The sequence below is a fragment of the Malaya genurostris genome, chromosome 3 (genome assembly GCF_030247185.1).
Source record: "Malaya genurostris strain Urasoe2022 chromosome 3, Malgen_1.1, whole genome shotgun sequence".
Classification (NCBI taxonomy): domain Eukaryota; kingdom Metazoa; phylum Arthropoda; class Insecta; order Diptera; family Culicidae; genus Malaya; species Malaya genurostris.
Window position 1 is genome coordinate 7,413,005 of NC_080572.1, and position 19,097 is coordinate 7,432,101.

General features: G+C 38.7%; 1 protein-coding gene across 1 annotated transcript in view; it reads left to right on the forward strand.

The window, feature by feature from the left end:
• The first annotated feature begins 330 nt into the window (after positions 1 to 330).
• Positions 331 to 19,097, forward strand: part of LOC131433728 (protein TIS11) — a 34,450-nt gene continuing 15,683 nt past the window's right edge. Inside the window, exons 1-2 of the mRNA XM_058600298.1 lie at positions 331 to 740; positions 925 to 1,424. Coding sequence (XP_058456281.1) covers positions 1,365 to 1,424 — 60 coding nt within the window. The 5' untranslated portion in view covers positions 331 to 740; positions 925 to 1,364. The remainder of the gene's footprint in view (positions 741 to 924; positions 1,425 to 19,097) is intronic.

The window sequence follows — 19,097 nt, forward strand, 5'->3', positions numbered from 1 at the left end:
GCATAAACGCGGCACTGAGCAACACGCAGAACACAAAACGAAAACCAAACAAAACACGGCGTCATTCTGCAGATTCTGTGCCGTTTCTGCTATAGGCAGAGGTAAAGTACACGTATAGTAAAAAAACGAAATTCTAATATTAAGGGGAAAAATAAGCTCCCGCAGCAAAACTCAAGCTGCTATGACACTACCCCCCACTCTAAAATCAAACGAATGGCTCCGCTGAGAGAAAATAGTGAGAGAACTGTTTCAGACTCCGCTCGCGGCTCAGTTAACGAACCGTATGCTGCGTCTTCGGCTCGAATCGGCGCTGGTTTTTGTGTAGTTTGCTGTTCTGTAGGCATATCGATAGACTGTTCCAGTGCGATTTCTGTCAGTTTTGAATCGAGCGGCGTACAGAGTAGAGGTAGCCATTTGAACACACTCTGACCGTGTCTAGAAGCGGAGCGCAGTGAAGCAAAAATTATTACAGGCTAACTCTTAGTTTGTTTTTCTGCCAAGGAGTCAATCGATTAGAACAGAACGTAGTACAAGTGCCAACTATCAGACCAGTTTTTGTTTTTGAACATTGAACCGAAAAGCCGCCAGTTTCGCGCGGAATCTCTGAACACACCAATAAAAAAACAGAAAATCGTCCGGTACACATACTAATAACAAAACAGAACAAAAGGGAATTTCTTACCTGTTTTCGCCCCCGCGAGATTCGAAACCAGCTTCGGCACCGTACAGCGCACCGAAAAGTACGTAGAAAGTAAATTCGATTGTTCAGCAATTTTTGCACGGCATAGGCAAAAATTACCTGTGGAACAAGTTTGTCACACGAAACAAAAATGAATCACGAATCAGTTTGAGTTGTGTGACACAAAACCAACCAACAAAAAAGCAAACAAAGTGATTTTTGATTTCTTTCTTTTTTCTTTGCAGAAAAAGAAGAAGAGTGCTCTTTGAAAAAGAATAAAAATTTCGAATTTCTAAAAAAGAAAAGCTGTGACAAGGAAGTGCAAAAGTGCTCAAGTGTAAAAAGTGAAATATAGGAAAATCATTCTTTGCAGATTGGCAAAAATAGTGCATTTTCTGATTACCCACCGCCAGTTTTCGATCAAGTCTCTGCACGAGTGGAAACTGGAAACGAAGTGAAACACGGTGCTTATTTTGTGACACGCGCGGGTATAGGTAAAAAAATCGACAAGCCCCTCGGTGAGCCGGGTTCAGCCTGCCTGTCTGCCAGAAATAGCTGTTCGTTCGCAGGAAAAAGGAAGAATATCCGAAGTTTCTAAGCAAGAAATAGTGCATCCAAGCCTGCTGCCACCGAAGGAGAACTGAAAAGTCGTCAACAGAAGCTCCTGTTAGCAAAACAACGGAGAATGTCTACCGCGATTATGCACACCGGGGCGTTCTATGATTTTGGTGATTTCACACTAAAGGTAGGTTCGTTGTTTTATGCTACGGTCGAAGCATTCAAGTTCTCTCATACGGCCGATGCTGGCAATGGTTTTGTGCGCATGAGTGCAGCATAAATGTCTATAGCAGGGGCATAGGAGGCACTGGGAGTGAGTGTGATGAGGGCAACCTGTTGCTGGTTCGAGGCGGGATCGTAGAGGTTCTAGTATCTGGATATTTGTTTCATCATTTCCATACTGACTTTTTTGTGTTAAAATTGCTTGTGCAATTTTAAATTTTGGCTGGATTTCTGCCGACGACTACAAACTTTGGTGCATTTTGCGCCAACTGATCTGGTGTGTAGAATATCTGTATTCCTTTGGGTACAAATTCAATCAATTTTAACTTCTGCTTTGAGCTTTCGAACCAGATTGATAACGAGGTGGAAAATCTACCAAACAATACTACTTCGTCGTCAATCAAAAGAAACATAAATATTATGGGTACTTAGCACAAAACTTTCTGCATGATAAAGTACTAATTTTTAGTTCTGCATTAAAAAGTACTATTTGTTCAAAAGTTTCAGTAATGACTACTACTGACGATTATTTCCAACCCTGGAGTCTGATTGACCACAAGGTTGGAATCCCGATAATAAAAATAATTTATCAAGTACAAAACCCTTATTTTCTGATATTACTTAAATATAATGTAGGTAAAACAATTACGAACTAGTAGTCAAGATATTATATTTCCAACGTTAGTAAGATTTTCACACATTTTAGGGATAATATAAAAAAGTTACATTTTCACACATTTTGGTGTTTATTGAATTTATTCTGAATCAAACGAAACGATATTTTTGGAAAAGTATTTGATGAATGCCCCACATTCCATACTGAAGATGAGAGTGTTGAGCGAAGTCTTAAGAAGTATAACGGAAATGTTTAAAGATCTGAACATCGCAGCTTTCCATGCAATGGACAATACAAAAGTCGAAAATGTACCATTTAGAAAAAAATTAAATTTTAATTTAAAATCTGTGGAAACCAAAACATGGTTCAAATAGGAGCATTGCATTGACATTAGCTTCAGAAAATCAACTAATAAAACCATCACCCATTATTGAGATCCAAACACTATACCAATTGCACCGCTCTATGCATGTAACGTGTCTTTATAATTAATATTATCTACGCCAAATTGAAATCCTCTCTCGGCGTTCAGTCCATCGCATCATGCAAATACAATGAACATGAACTCAATTCTTTCAGGCTTTTGATCTACAATTAAATTAATTTTTCTTACCATGGATCGATCGGCATTACACTTAGAAAATAATTTTATAAAATTTCATCTAGACTTTTCTGAGAACATGCTGAATTCGATAAATTTCTGGTGTGTTCTGTTTAACGGTGTAGGGAACAATTGTTGCCTCGACCGGTATCATTGGGACACGGCCTACTGTTTAGCTTGTTCCACAAATCATGTCTGACAAATACGCTACGATGTGTTAGCTAAACAAGGTCCTTCTACTGTCGATGTCAATTAGGGTCAGCTCACATGGCTTCTTCGAACTACGATCGAAAAGCTTGCATTCGTGTTGACTTGTTTGTTGCCGAGGCAGTGTTGATTTGATACGTTGATTAACGGTGGACATAATCTTTGTTGTTTTCGATCATTCAGCCAACAGGTTCGAATAAACAGAAATTTCCTATTGAATTTTCAATGTGTGTGTTTTTCTTGTTTTCTGACGGTAGCGGTGTTGTTATTTAAACTCAACTAGAATGCAATCATAATGAGAAATAACTATGTATTAAGTCTTTCTTCGAAATGCGCATTCGATGACTATAATTTCGAAATATTCAATTATATCTGTGACAAGAAAGGATTTCATTTTCATGGAGTAGTTCCAACGTTTTATTTCGATATCTATTATGACAAAAATTCGCCATACTAAACAATACTTCAGTAATTTTATGTTCATTGACCGACTGATTTATAACTTCGTCGACTACTAAACATCATAAACAAACGACAACAATGAGTATGTTTATCCTACTTTAATCCCCTTTAGATGACAGTGATTTACTGATAAAAAAATACTTGATAGATTTTAATTTTAACTTGTTTCTCTGGCTCTATTAAATGTAGGTTGAACCGAATTCCGATGACCGATTTCGTATACAAAGCGAAACGTGTTCTAGGACATCATTCCATCGATTAGCCCTGCCTCAGTGGTATCAAATGGATTCAAACGTTTTCTAATTTTTGCTCTTAGCTCAAATAAACACAATAAATTCAATGTTTTTACCTATTTCACTTTAGTATATCCACTAGCTTTGTTTTTAATTGACGCGAATTATCCTTAGTGTTGCCAATTATATTAGAAGACTTTACAGTATCTTTGAAAAGCTGTAATGAAATCCGCTACCTCATCCTGTTTTCAAAATTACACCTTTGTCAGCACCAAAACACCTTCACATAGTTTCGCTATGTGCCAAAATACCTTCACATAGTTTCGCATAGGATACTTTAAAGAAGTCTCTATACCAATCTCTTTGGTAAGATCCCGTTAGCTGATAACAAGCGGCTAAAATAATACTGTATTGTGATGTTTTCGGATCGCGCTATATTTCTTGTTTTATGAGGAAACTTTCTCACCATACTTCCGAATCCCATTACAAACTACTCTAATACCCTAATTTTCCCTCCAGCTGTTTCGGCGAACTTATTAGAAATAGTGAATATCCCATCTCCGGATTATGACCTTTCGAATTGTAGTTTTCATCATTTTACAGTCGCTCTGCACTTCCTTTTCCATGTCACACATTCAACGAAAGTGTTGTGTATAATGTAGACCATCCAGTCTCCATATTTGTATACTAGGTAGCGTAACAGAGATATTTTGGCCCACTTTAGGATTAATTTTATTTTGGTCCACTTTGTAAAAATATCCACCAAATGTTTTAATATCTTTGAAAACCCCTTCAACAATTTAATGTGATTATCTTCAAATTGATGTAACATGGGTTACTTAAAATCGATTAAATCCATAAAGTTTTTAAGATGGGCCAAAACACCTCTGTTACCCTATAGCTGATAAAATTTTCACATTTCACTTTACCTCCGACTATTGACGGCAGATTTTTTCTCTGAAATACGTAGATTAATCAAAAATTCACTCCCTTAAATGATCATGTCTCATGGCCATAAAAACTATGATAGCCAACGGGATTCCAACTCTTCACGAACAGATCTTTTTTATTACAGCTATCATCGATTTCGCATATGAATTCGTCGACAACCTTGCATGGTATCCCATGAATATTCGGATCCAAAACCGTTTGAGCTTTCTCCTTCTCCACAGTCCAGCATGTACTTTGTCTTTGTAGAGTTTATAGTCAAACCTATTCTCTTAGCATCTCTCCTAAATGCTCCAAAGCCTCTTTCTACGATCTACAATCATAGCCAATAATATCGATAACGTTCACTAAATTGTGAGATGTATGATTTCGTTTCTCCGCTTATCGGATCTTTATATCGCATGTTCGAGCACAGTATTGAACATCAAAATAGATTCTTCAAGTTCGATTGGTAAAAAAGTGTACTCTTATAATTTATAATATATATCTTGTCTATAACATATGAAAAGTTTTGTTAATTATTTATCGAGCGGGAAAATAATTTGTACCTGTATTTCCATATTTTCAAATTTGCTTTGATTTCTCATTGTTGTGGTTTCGATAGCTCTCAATATTTAACAGTTTCACCAACTGTGCGTGCGAATAGTATGGAATTTCGTGATGCTCGAGCAAAATTTTACTTACATAACTAAATAACAAATAACCAATTTTTTTTTATTCATAATATTTAGTTGCGCTAAAATAACCTGTGGTGTCATATCTTTCGAAGAAAACAAATGAAGTGATTCAGCAAGAAGTTAAATTCTGTTCTAAATTCACAATCTAATTTTTTCTCCCGTTTTCGCAAACTCTTAGAATGATATTCCAACAACAACCAAATCAAATGTATAAGAATACATTCATATGTATTTTTATAAAACATTATCTTGGCATTTACCATATGTAGAGAAAGTTCTTTTTAATCAATCCATGATCTATGTGTGTGTGTGATGTAAACTCTCTATCAATCCATTAGAGTTACAAGTATCAAATGGGATATATCGCGCCAAAACGAGGAGTAATCGATAAATTTTAAGATATGGCAACATGTTTGAAATAGTATGCATACTAAGATTATCTTTCGAGTAGTCTTGTGGTATTTGTAGAGAATTGAAAAATGCAGCTCTGAATTTTCTCGAGAAATCTTCCGTGCTCAGATTCATTACGACCTTCTCCGTGGTTCATCTGAATAACAGGGTACCGATCAACTCACTTCATTTTTTAGTGAAAAGGGTCAATCGCTGGCAACCGTGTTTCGATGATTTTTCCAAACTTAATCGTGATCGTCGTGCGCTCCAGGACGAATTTAGTGAGAGGTGTCTAAAATTAGCTGTTGTGACAGAGAACATTGTTATTGGGTATGACTTGCTTTCAAAAGGTTCGCATGAAACTTACCGTGAGATCCAGGGTCTTAGTTTCCATTTCATACATACAACACTGCACAAACATTTGACAGTCCAAGAAAATATGTCGGCGTTGGATACCGCATAGTTTGACAACTGTTCAAAAAGGACTCGAATCGATTTTTCAAAAGAAATATGGAGAAAATTCTATCGCGTTGCTTCAAAAAACATCTATAGGATCGTGATGTGCGACGAATCATGAATCTATGCATATGAGACATGGGCTTGCCGAATTCACCAAAATATGTTACACGAGGCACTCCGGGTGACCTGTTTATTAAGAAAACCCAGACATATTACCACAGTAAAATTGGAACTATGTAGAATCATCCACTCTGATTTGTACATAATTATTTGTTTGAAAGAAGTTTTCGGGAGTATAAGAAAAACGAACCGCCAAAGAAGAATTTTACATTGCATCAATTTGATCATACAAATGATTTTTTGAACATTCAAAACATCTAACACAATTTGTGTATTTCTCTTATATTTAATTGGACAGTAAAACGTATATTTAGTTTTCGTCTAATTAATGACAATAAGTTCTAGCATCCCGTCTAGTGATTGATAGATTTTCGAACATTTTATAAAAGTTAAGCCTCCCCGCATTGTACTTTGAATTCCCCTGGTTCAATCTGAGCTTCATCCTCGTGACGCAACTACTTGATGACCACAATAACAAAACTCTCGTACCGATTACCAAACAATTAAATAAACGGGGAAGGACTTTGACGGTCCAACAGCTGGCTCCGTAACCCATCGAACTAAGCAACCTACCTGAAGCACTCATCACCCACTTTAGATTCGGATCCGGCCCAGCTCAGTGGGTTCGGTACCAACAAGAAGACACGGCTACCCATTTCGGAAAAAGCCAGTCAGCCACCGAAATTTACCGAAAAACGGACACTCTTTTGTTGTGGTTGTATGGCCCAGTACGCGGAAAAAAATTTGCATAATTTCTCTTGTTATTCAATTTTTTTGGTCATCAAAAACTCAAAAGCACAAATAAATTAAATGTCGTCAACCAATGGCCAAGCTCTGTTCGGCTGCTGCTGCTGCTGCTACTGAGAGGTGTTGGTCGCCTCCGGTTGTTGTCTGATGTGGGAGGTTTTACTACTGTTGACGTAGTTTGTCGGTATTTGTGCTGTAACTTTTTATGCAAATAAATAACTTTCACTGGTCGTTTCGGTTGGCGATGCTTACCTCATCAGTGCACTTCAAAACTGTCGTTCCTGCCAAGAACAAGCTGGGAACTGGATTGCATTACATGTCGTCGGAGTTCTGTGTCCGATAAACTGACAGCATCGCTTCTTCGAATCATGGACTAAGTTTTTATTATAACATCACCTTGACAAGTGAGGGAAGGGGGTGTCCTGTGGTTCACTAATAACAGGTTTTCTCCGTCGGTTGTCTCAGCTTTTTTCTACAGACTCCCTTCCGCATTGAGGTTTTTAACCAGTTAGCACTAGTAGAGAGAGAGAGAGTGAGATAAAAAATCAACCCGTTGAGGTTTCGCATTACAACATAGTAAACATGATCCAACAACAACGTGGTCTAGCTTCAAAACAATTTTGCTCCTTGTCTGGTGGACTAGAATCGAACCAAACGCGATCTGACAGCGAGCCTGACATGGAATAAATCGACTGCCATTCGTGGATCGCTACAGCAGACCCATCCCAGAATGGAAGTAATGGAAATTTTTCCTATTCAATCAGCAACTCGAAACGCATTAAAAGGACATTGCCGCCGCTCCTAGACTCGGTTTGTCGTACTCTAGAACAACAGTATGGTTGCTTGCACTCACCACATATTTGTACGGCACACAGTTCGCTTGCCTGTGCCGAGAGCGGTCTCAACTAGCTGAAATTGAGCTTGATGAAGACAAGTGATGAAGAAAAGTCGCGCCGCTTCACTGCTAAGCGGGCTCAGTTGAAGAATTGAATTAAATGAGCAGAAATTGAGTCTTATTCAAAATCACGCCCCTCCTCGGCCCGCTATAACCGGCATGATATGGCGACACTTCGAAGGGAACCCGGAACTGGTGTTCGTTGACTGCGTTTTACCGAAACAAAATCCACACCAAGCCGGTCGGGGGACTACAACAGAGCAGCTGACAACGATTCGCGGGAGAGTTTGGCTCAGGCTAGTCGGGCCGACAGCGAAGTACGTTTTTTTTTATTTATTAATTGCTTTTTATTCGAATACGCTACAAATCACATTGGAGCCCCTGTTTGGCGACAGCTGGAAGGGGTGGAGCCGACCGTTTGGCGCCAGCGACAAGTTAAGCGCTCTGCTCACCCTCAACCCGGACGACCGTTTATTTAAATTCACACTCATTTATTACTTTAATAGCTTGCTTGCCACAGATGATGATTATTGCTCGAGTTGTTCATGCCTTCCGCAGCTTTCGGCTGATTGGCTGGTTGACTAGCTGGCTAGCTGGCTGGATATGCTATACAGTGCGGAGAGTCAGGCTGTCAAATTACCAGCAGCCAGCATAACCAGCAAACCGTCCCTGCCCGTCCGTTATTCAGGGAAAATGAAAGTGAAATTTCTGTGTCTCTTTTTATATGTATGTGAATACAACTGCAGTACTAGTACTGGTGATGGTTGACCAGCAGATTTCATACCCTAAACTGAAATCTACAATCAGCAATGGTCGTCATATGGAAATGCTTAGCTCTTTTTCAGAATCGTACTACTAATTGTGAATTGTCTTCCATCTGTCTATTCAGAATGGTTTTTACATCCTACGTTTCGATGGTTTCGTTTCTTAAGTTGTTCGCAAAGCTGTTTTATTACGTATGGGTTGATCTATTTTAGATCTACGACTAAAACATGTCAATCACAGCGCTGGGATCCTAGTTCTATTTTTCGAGCACAAATTTGAAACAGATTTAAAACTGCTCGACGAATTTGTTTTAAATTAATAAAAATTCGAGACACGAATAGAACATTGTTTTAAATTTCTTACGTGAGCGTGGGTAGCGAGATCTGACAGGCGAAATGTCAAGCGTCGAATGACATATCAGAAATTGTCAATATTAGCAGGAAATGTTTTGCACTGAATAATACAGTATCATTAAAAAGCACTGTAGCTCACTATCATCGAGAAATTTTCTCTATAAGTTCGTGACAAAACTTTCGTTTTCGAAATCATTTATTTTGTTTGTTTATTTCTGATTTGAAACATCATAGTGAGTTGACATAACACCAATACATTAAATAGACGCATGTAGAACAGATTTTAAATCTTTACTTACTGTTAATGTTAGATTCGCCCCTCTTTGAAAATGAGCTGAAATAAACGTTTTCCCGGTAGTCTCGACCGGTTTGTTGCGCCATTTGCGAGACGTCCTTGAAATTAACAACTCGCGCGCCCCCCTCCCAAGAACAGGAAGTCTTGACCGCTCGTTGAACCGGCTCTATCGCTGAACTGTGGGTTGATTTATTTTTTCGTTTTTTGCTGAACCGAAATAAAAACACAGAGCACACACCACACACGGAAGTCTCGGCTGCCTTTGTCTTGGTTGTCCTTTTGATCATCATCAGCAGCAGCGACACCACAACAGCTGAAACGTTGTGTTCTGAACGTCTTCTCCGGTCTGCTTTGTCTGTTTGTAGTTGGACTCCGTAACTTCCAAACACCCTTCGTTGTTCCACGTTCGGAACACACATTCCATCAGTCGCAGACATTCATTAACATTATTTATCAGTGACTTTTGTGCTATTTTTTTTGTCTACTTCGAGTCATGAGGCTAGAAACACTAAGTAGTAGGGCAAATTGAAAAAAAAGAACACTTACTGATGACTCAGAACTAGACTGTCGCCAACGGTTATTTGATTGTGTAATTTTCACCGCTGCTTTTCTTTTGAGTGTATTGAACTGTAACGTTCTGTCGTTTGCCGAATAGGTCACGGAAGTCAAGGTTTTTGTTGCTATCTGCTATGACTGGTTCTTTCCGCAAAGTCAACCCCAGGTTGACCCGCATTTTGATTCTACCGCCACAACGACCTTCACGTAAATTGAATTACCAAAAAGCAATAGAATCATCAGAGCAAACCTTGAAAAACTCTTCAATACCATCGGTTGCTTCGATATTCTTTCGGGAAAGCAGGAAACTTCTCCCCTGTGGTATTGTGTTTAATTATGCGGGTGTTTCCAATATTGTTCGGCCTGCTCGGATGCGGGTTAAAAATACTGACGGCACGGTAGGGCGCGTATGTTTTTCGTCGCGCATATATCTTTATCTGTTTTTTTTTTTCTGTTGGGGGAACTGAGCTAGCTTTTTAGTATTAGGGGCGTAACATTCCCACGGTTCATCCTTTAATAAGGGGACCGACACAACGATGCATGCCGTTAGTTGATAAGTAGAAGATTCCGACAGGCACTTGCTCGCGCGAACGGAAAAAGTTTCGAATGACAAACTACTCATCAGCAGGTGTTCCTTACACTTGCTTACACAGGACGGAAACTGTTGAATTTGATCCCTTTGAGTGAACGAAACACCAGATGCAATTTTGCAGCTATCGACAGGTCTATCTAGCCGTTTGGCCTCGTTTCAAGGAAACGTAGTGAACGAAAAGAAAACCTGACCAACAACAACCCAGCGGCTGTTCGTGTGCTTCAAAAGCCGTACCACAAGATGTTGTGTAACTTTCACTGAGCGATTGCAGCCGTAGCGTGGCCTTAACAGCACTGATCGATCCACCTCGATTCCGCGATTAGATAATAGACCTAGATTCGACGGCCATTTTCGCTACGTATGTGGCTTTATTTGTGCGCTTCTCTCATACGTTGGTCGAAATAGTAGGGGCATCATAAAATCATCGGCTCACTGCACTCATATGATTTTCGTTATTGCTACTTATTCTGTTGAGCTTATTTTTCGCACCGCGAATCGATCGATTATGCAATTTTCGAACTTGCCATCTTTGCGACCAGCGATCCTCTGGTGGTTCGGTGGGCCAGAGGGAACTCCATCAGTGTGGGTTGTTATAAATCTTAAATCATTAAAATAAATCATCTCCGTTTTGGGCTGAACATTCGCACCGGATTCGCACCAGCGCTACCACATCGACCTAGTGTCTTGAACATGGTCTGTTTCCAGACCGCCGATCCACTGGCATAGACCAGTTCTTACCAATGCTCATCTTTCATTAAAAAGTAAGAGTTTAATTACCACACCAACTCATGTTCGTCCGTTCCGTATTTCTACTTCGCACGAGACGCGAAAATTGCATAAATTAATTGTTCTCTATGCTCCGCACTCTTTCCAGCTACCCGTCTGGCCATTCGCTTTCAATGAGAAGTGAGGAGACCGGATTGTTACTCATGATGTATAAGTGTGTAGTGTTTCTTTTTTTTCGCGTGCAAGTTGTCCATAAAACAACATTAATCAGGCATACATACACTCACTCACCTGTTGTTATTCCGCGCGGTTCTATAGAGTCGTAATTTTGTTTTTTTTCTCTACACACTTCAAGCTTCGCTGAACCTCAACTCTATGGAGAGTGATTCTAGTTGTTGTTTTTTACGATTAAAATCCCCTCGGTTCGCCCCTTGCTACGTGCAATCAGTGAAATATGAGCCTATATTGCGGACGCGGGTGGTTAAGAAATGCCTCTACGGAATAAACTAGTGGCTCTGGTAATTGGGATCGTTTGAAAATGCTCGATTGATGTGATTACTAATGCTATGTTTTTTTTTCTCTCTACTTTTGATTACAGGTAAGCAAGAAGGTTTGATCTTTGACTGGATAATTGTTGTAGGTAGCCCTAAACCGACAGCCGCACCTCTCAGTAGTTGAGGTTTGACTATACAGAGATACCTGAAAACGTAGACTGGTAACAAAATTTCAGTCAATTAATGAGCGAACGAGAACAAATTATGAGTTTCCCTGACGATAACCATGTATTTGGTGTCGAAACGTTAAAATTTCCTTTTATTCGCTGATGAGTTTTCTGCTATATCCAGAAGGCAGATGATCCAAACCCCTTCAAATCCAGTATTCTATTGAATGTTTTAATTTATGCAAAATATTTTTTTTGTACAACATACTGAAATTTTATATCTAATATGTCTATGCGTAAGCGTTCAACCCGAGTTGGCGGTTCAATGCATAGGGCGCTAGTCCTTCAGGCCAGTTGTCGAATGTTCGAACCCAGACCTGGAAGAATTCATAGTGTCAGTAGGATCGTAGTACTAGCCATGCAATGATTCTGTACGCTAAAAATCGGCTGCGAAAGTTTACCTTTAGGATTATTATCATTTTAAAGTGTGGATTGACTTGAATGGTAGACAAAGTTGTAGCTCCATATTGAGATTTGTTGTTGTTATGCATTCATTTTTTTGCACAATTTCAAATTTTAAAATCCAATGGTTCTTCTTAATACATTGTATGCACTCAAATGCGATTTATTTTCTGGTTATTTTTTTGAGGAAGAATTGGTTTTTACTATCCAGTGTAGAGGCTTGGAGGGGCAGTTGGCTGACCGATCGCATTATTATTCATTCTTTAGTCGTCGTCATTGTTGATTGTGCTTTTTTGCTACTAGTCTTTTATGCGTGGAATACGCACTGCACAAAAAACCTTATAACTTTAACAATTCGGATTGTTAAAAAATACCACATAACTTTGATAATTCGCATTGAAAACCGGATAACTTTGTAAATTTGCATTAAAAAAAACACAAAACATAGGGAAAACTTTTTTTGTCGTCTGGTGTCTTAAAAATTCATGAAACGTCGAGAGCTGGTGTTATCAAGATTTTTTTTAAATAAACGTTGGGACTGACAGATTTTGAGATATCCGAAATCGTAAAATTATTTTTGATGCTACATGTTTTAGAAATGCATAAAACGTCGAAATTACGAGAAAAAAAAATTACTGGAGAGTTGATTGAAACTGCTTTTCTTTTTTCGAGATAACACTAGACTTCGACATTTGGTGCATTTGTAAGATAAAGCAAGAAAATCGCACCCTTTTAAAAATCGCATGAAAACCACACAACTTTGAAAATTCGCACAAAAAATCCGCATAACTTTGAAAATTCGCATGAACAAACGCATAGCTTTGAAAAATTAAAAAGATTTGAAAGAGATTTAAGTATAATTTATTCGATACGGCTCACTACCCTAAAGCTAATCGGAGTTCGGGGTGATGAAGCAAACTTTAGTTTTAGCGGTATTAACATCTATATTACGAGAACAGTTTAGGAAACGGTTATTGTATGCCAAAGATATTCAGAAATATAATATTTTTTCGATAGTATATAACTAACACTATTTACTCCATGGATGATTCCGAGTCTTTTTGGAATTTTTCGAAGGAAGTTTCCTGAATTTTCCACTCATGATTAGATAATGGTTTTGTATTTAATTTTTTTTGGAGTTTGTTTTCCGGGATACATATCCAAAGTGACGTGTATCTGATGAAGGTTCTGAGCTTAATGTTTTCAAATCAGCGTTAAAATAGGTTTCAATGGCATTCAAAACAGATGGTGATTTTATACGTTGGTTACAGCAAAAAAGTTGACATATAAGAACAGATCGTATCGATAAGCGACAGTTGGATGTAGATAATCTGTTGATACAGATGATAGGGAGGTTTTATGCCTATTGAAGAAAATGATGCAAAGAATGTTAGCTCCAAAGGTTTTTCCCTGCTAGAAACATATACATGTTTAAAAACAGTATATGGAAAATCAGCATTGAAAAATTGGAAGAAAATGACGTTTACTTAGCACCCTATCGCGTAGAATTGCTTCCATAAAGCGTTTTGTAATTCAACTTGAATGGCGTTACATAAAAACGATGCTGATTTCATACCACAGTTATAAACTGCTTGCCAAATCAGCACGTTTCACTTTCGTGACGTGCAATTCAATTATGTAACATGTAGAACGGTGATTATTTCATATCACAGTGTCAAATTGCTTTCAAACCAGAATTTTTTTCTAAATTTGTCACACAGAAAAAGATTTCCAATTCTATTGTTACGATTCTATTGACCAATTCTATTGTTATGATTCTATTGACGCCAGGGATCATTCCAAATCGGGGCTCGAATAAACGACTACAATTTACATCGAATCGGATTTGTAAAGCCTTACGGTTGCTTTCACAGTTAGAATCTTTCCAGATATCCAATGAGCAGGCACTTACGCCAAATTCTGGCAATATAAAATCTGTTTAAAGACTGTTTAAGTACCGACTCTGGCAAAATATACATATCATTGATAATGCCTTATACGGCTAGAAGAATTTTCGACGCCCGTAAGTGGTTGTTAACTGCCATTTTCTCAACATTTTCGTACATTACGTATCCATTAACGTTACAATTACAACGAATTCCTTTAATTAAGGACATACTAAAAAAATGCAGTCTATATTTTCAGCACCCTGGATGCAGCAAATTCAACCAATAAGTACGGTCTGAGTTCAGCTGTCAATCCCGATAATCAATCTGCAACAAACTGGTTGCTCTTCATACCCTCACCAGCCGACCCGAATCCATCAACGGCCGAAAACTAGTACCCTTAGGCCTGCAAGTAGCTCAACAAGTTTCTGATCTTGAGCTGGCCCAAATGTTCGCACACTGGCCTGACCATTATCTGCCACTACGGTTCAGAAACGCCATAAGTCCCCGGGCAAAGCCGACTGTGCCTACGTTACGACACCGCAGTTACGGCAGAAGTTGGTTGTGCGAACCATAGCTGCGCAGCCAGCGCAACCCGGCTCTCCGGACGGTTCTGAACCGCGATGAAGGGAGCAGAAGAAATGCGTTTTAATGCATTGGATTGTGCGCTCATCTGAAGATTTCTTTGTCTAATACAAATGCCTTCTCCCGACTGGCAAAGATTACCCGAATAAAGGTCACTATTATCCGCAGTAATATATTTGTCTCCTTTCAAGCTGTCGGTATCAGAAGTGTTTCCGTCTACAATGTTGAATTTGTATTAAAGTCGAAGCAAAATTCGACCCACTTTAGCCTACTCACATCGACATCCGACCGATGTTGATGTGAGTAAAATGAGAAGAAACAAAATTGACACTGTTGGGGGGAACTGTCAATCGCGTACGAAGTAAGAGTGCCGCGATCGCACTGAAAGGAAAACTTGATGCTTCAGCAAGGAGAAGATTGAAGGATTGCAGTATGTGGTGTTATAAATGGTTACTTTTCATAACTCGTTTTGGTTCATTCACTTGGTTTGCCTATACTGGCAAGAGAGCAGCAACCACCATACGGATTAGGTAATAGCCTTCTTTACGGAGTGCATTTTTTTCTGATCTACAGGCTTGTCTTCATCTTGGCATTTTTCAAGTGCCTCTACTTAAGCTTATTTGATCAATGGCAATTTGAATAGTCAAAAAAACAAATACAAAAAAGTTTCATTCGACGATTGTAGGTAAGTTGAATACAAACAGAATGATCACCCGAAAGTTCTTTACAAACAGGTCGCGATCGGTTTTGCAACTTTCTTGGCATTATTGCATAACAATTTTCGGACAGTCACCATTTTGAAATCACGGATGCAATATACGCGTACCAAATCGACTGCGTCATCCGCATCGTCGCCGCCACTGATTCTCCGCGTCCTCGATCAACCGTTACATAACCGCACTGGAGAGTACCGTCGATTTTCGCCCGCGCATCCAATGCCTACTTGTGATCGCTAGACATTATGCCTTTGCCCACTGGAAATAATCTGCCGGCGAGCTGCCAGCATATTGACAGTGGCGAAGTATGTCCAGAAGAGACTTATTCCGTTCAAGTTGTTTTTGAAATAGTTTTGTTTATTGGATACTTTTTACTATGCTCGAAATGCGATTTTCAAGCCACTTCCTTGGCGAAGCTTGTCATACAATATAGATATTATTACTTTTTGTCGTGTTTCGCTGCCGGGATCTTTCACTACGCCGTAATCTTATATCATATTTTTACAGGCATATCCGCTTCTTAGATCGAGTAGTTTCCTACCCAACCTTTCTACACAAAATAACTAGACTTAATACTGCCGTACACTACACTACGGCATCCGAGGGGAGTAAATTCCCCTACTAAAACATTTCTTATCTACATGAATCAAATTTGCATACAAGTGCCTGAACCGCTTTCTGGTAGACTTGTTTGGCTACGAGTTATGCACTAACTGAAAATGCAAAAATCGTGTAAGTTTTTCTATTTATCACAAAATCTATAGAATTTCAAACATCGAAACGTTGGAAAATACTGAATTAAAGGTAAACAAACCGGCACCCAAAAACTCCGAATATGGACGATTATGTTTAGGAAAATAAATATTCAGACGTCAAACACGTTACATTCGAGAGTTTCGGTTTTGAGTGATCTTTTTTGTCAGTTTTTATAGTTATTTAAAATTTGTTTACCTATTTCCAACGAACGGTATGTTTTGTAAATCATTCAACTACAAGATTTTGTCAGAAGTGTTAATTGTCAATTAATATTATTATTAATACAATATTCTTTTTACTACCCACCAAGTTTAAAAATTTTAAAATTTTTGATTAATGAATGACAATGCAGTTAACATGAGTTTCGAATGTTCAATAAAGAGAAATGGTAAATTTTTTTCCAATCTAGATCAAGCGCGTATACAGGGGGGTGTTTTAGGGGTTCAAACCCCCTCCGAAACTCAAAAAAGTATGATATTATGTAAACTCTTTTTTTCAAATAAGTAAAAAATAAAATGAATAATTTTCAACAAACGACTCCACAATAAAAAAATTTCAAATAATTATATAAAATGTTCCATTTGTATGGAAATTGATCAACATGTTCTGAAACACCCCCCGAAATTTTTTTCTTGGTACGCGCCTGATCTAGATCCTTTCAAGCAAATATTGGGTAAGAAAAATAGACGACTTAGGCATACTATCCTAGATGCTGGGTAGCATTTTTATAAATTTGGTATAGGACTGAGACAAAAATAGCTGACTGTTTCATACAATCCATTAGTTTTCGCAACTAATATTGCGTCATCCGATAAAAATGGCTAATTTTGACTTCGTAATTTAACCGATTTGTTGTTAAAGATTTTTATTTAAAATTATCTCTATATATTAACGAACAGGGACATGTAAATTTATAGGAAGAGTTAATCAGGAGGTGTTAAAATCGAATGCCATATGTCGTAAAATTGTAGAAAAGAGTGGCCATCTGTTTCAAGTTTCTCTTCCATCCAAGGTTTCGCAATCAAGCTGTGAATGCCGTGTACAGCCGTACATCGAATTACAAAACTAGCAGGCTGCTGACTTACTAGAATGTAATAACTCCAAATCGTGCGATGTTTCTAATCGACCGATTTTTATTAGATAGCAACCAATATGATGTCAACATTTCGAGTACCAGAACATTATTTAACGTATTTTGCATTGAGCATTGAATGCGGGATGTAATATTTAATTCATATATAGAGGATACACTTTTATGTAAAGCCTTCTACACCCGATTGACACGATTTGGATAGGGAGAGTAGAGTCACTAATACCGTTTTCGTTTTTGAACCTACACGCGGGCGACTCTGACTCCGAATGAAACGAACACTTGGTACGCGCCCTGAACAACAACTCATAGAAAAAAGAAAAAATAAACAAACATGGATGTTGTCGACCCGGGAAAAATTTTCAGAGCGAAACTACGCGATTGGAGTCCTATCTAGAGCGACCCCAGGTTGCTAAAACAAACATATCAAAAGTTGTTTGGGCGACTCTGGGTCAGCTCTTGGGCTGCTCTGACCAATAAACGAAAACGGTATAACTCTTTGTTATTACCATTTCGTGGATATTGGGCGGGACCTCCTTCCACCCATTAGGGGTATATTACAATGACTTGCAGTGCGATTGACTTATATGGTCATGAACATTTAGCGGTGCTTGATTTACACAAAAAAGTACATAATTTATTTCAATTTTCTTCAAGTTTCGCCTTCGGCTCATCAGTGCTTTAGGCAGTTTAAATTGAAGTGCCATATCCGTCTAGCAGTTCAATTTAAACCGCGAATCAGACGCAATGTTTAAAGACTGTCTCAGAAAGTATGGACGCAATCAAAAACCGCTGCCATTTCGCAATGGTTCAGAATCTGTCAATTTTTCTGGCTGCGTCCTGTTGTTTACTCTTTTTTCTAACCTCTTGTGTAGTTGTTTATTCGTTTTCATTAGTTTGTTTCGATATGCGTGGACTTTCAGCAGAACAACGTCGAAAAATTGTGTACAAATGTTGCACAGAACGCGAACTGTCACTGAGAAAGATAGCAAGAATGGAAGGAGTAATGGAAAAAGCCGTGCGAAATGCAATCAGGAAGTTCGGCGAGGATAACACCTTTGAGAATAAACCGAAAACGGGTCGAAAAAAAGGTCCTGCTAATCCTCAGTTGGATAAACGTATACTGAAGGCGTTCGAGCAAAAGAAGGAGGTTTCAGTTCGGGATGTGGCCAAAAAAGTGGGCACTTCGAAGTCAAATGTTCTTCGTGCTAATGAACGTTTGAATCTTCGAACCTTTAAGAAGCAGAAACAACCAAACCGTAGTCCGAAACAAGAAGCATCAATCAGGCCGAGGGTTCGAAAGCTGTACAATACGATTCTTGCTGAAAATTTGAACTGCATAATCATGGACGACGCAACCTACTTGAAACTCAATTACAAATCCTTGCCAGGACCACAATATTATACGGTGCTAGAAGGGCAAGTGTTAAACCAGTCCGAGACATCGATTGAAGTCGAAAAATTTGATAAGAAATCTATGGTCTGGCAAGCAATTTGTAGCTGCGGGAGGATTTCGAAACCCTTCATCACCACTGCTTCCATGAACAGCGAAATATAGATCAAGGAATATTTACAAAAACGACTTCTACCCATGATTCGAAGCCACAAGGATCCTGTTGTCATCTGGCCAGATCTTGCTTCTTGCCACTACTCGAAATCAACGGTAGAATGGTATACTACCAAAAATGTCACTTTCGTCCCAAAAGACATGAATCCACCAAATTGCCCACAACTTCGACTAATTGAGGAATTTTGGGTATTAACGAAGGCACATCTTAGGAAACATGTCTCGGCAGCCGAAACCATTCAACAGTTCGAAAAAGATGTGTCAAAACTTGTCG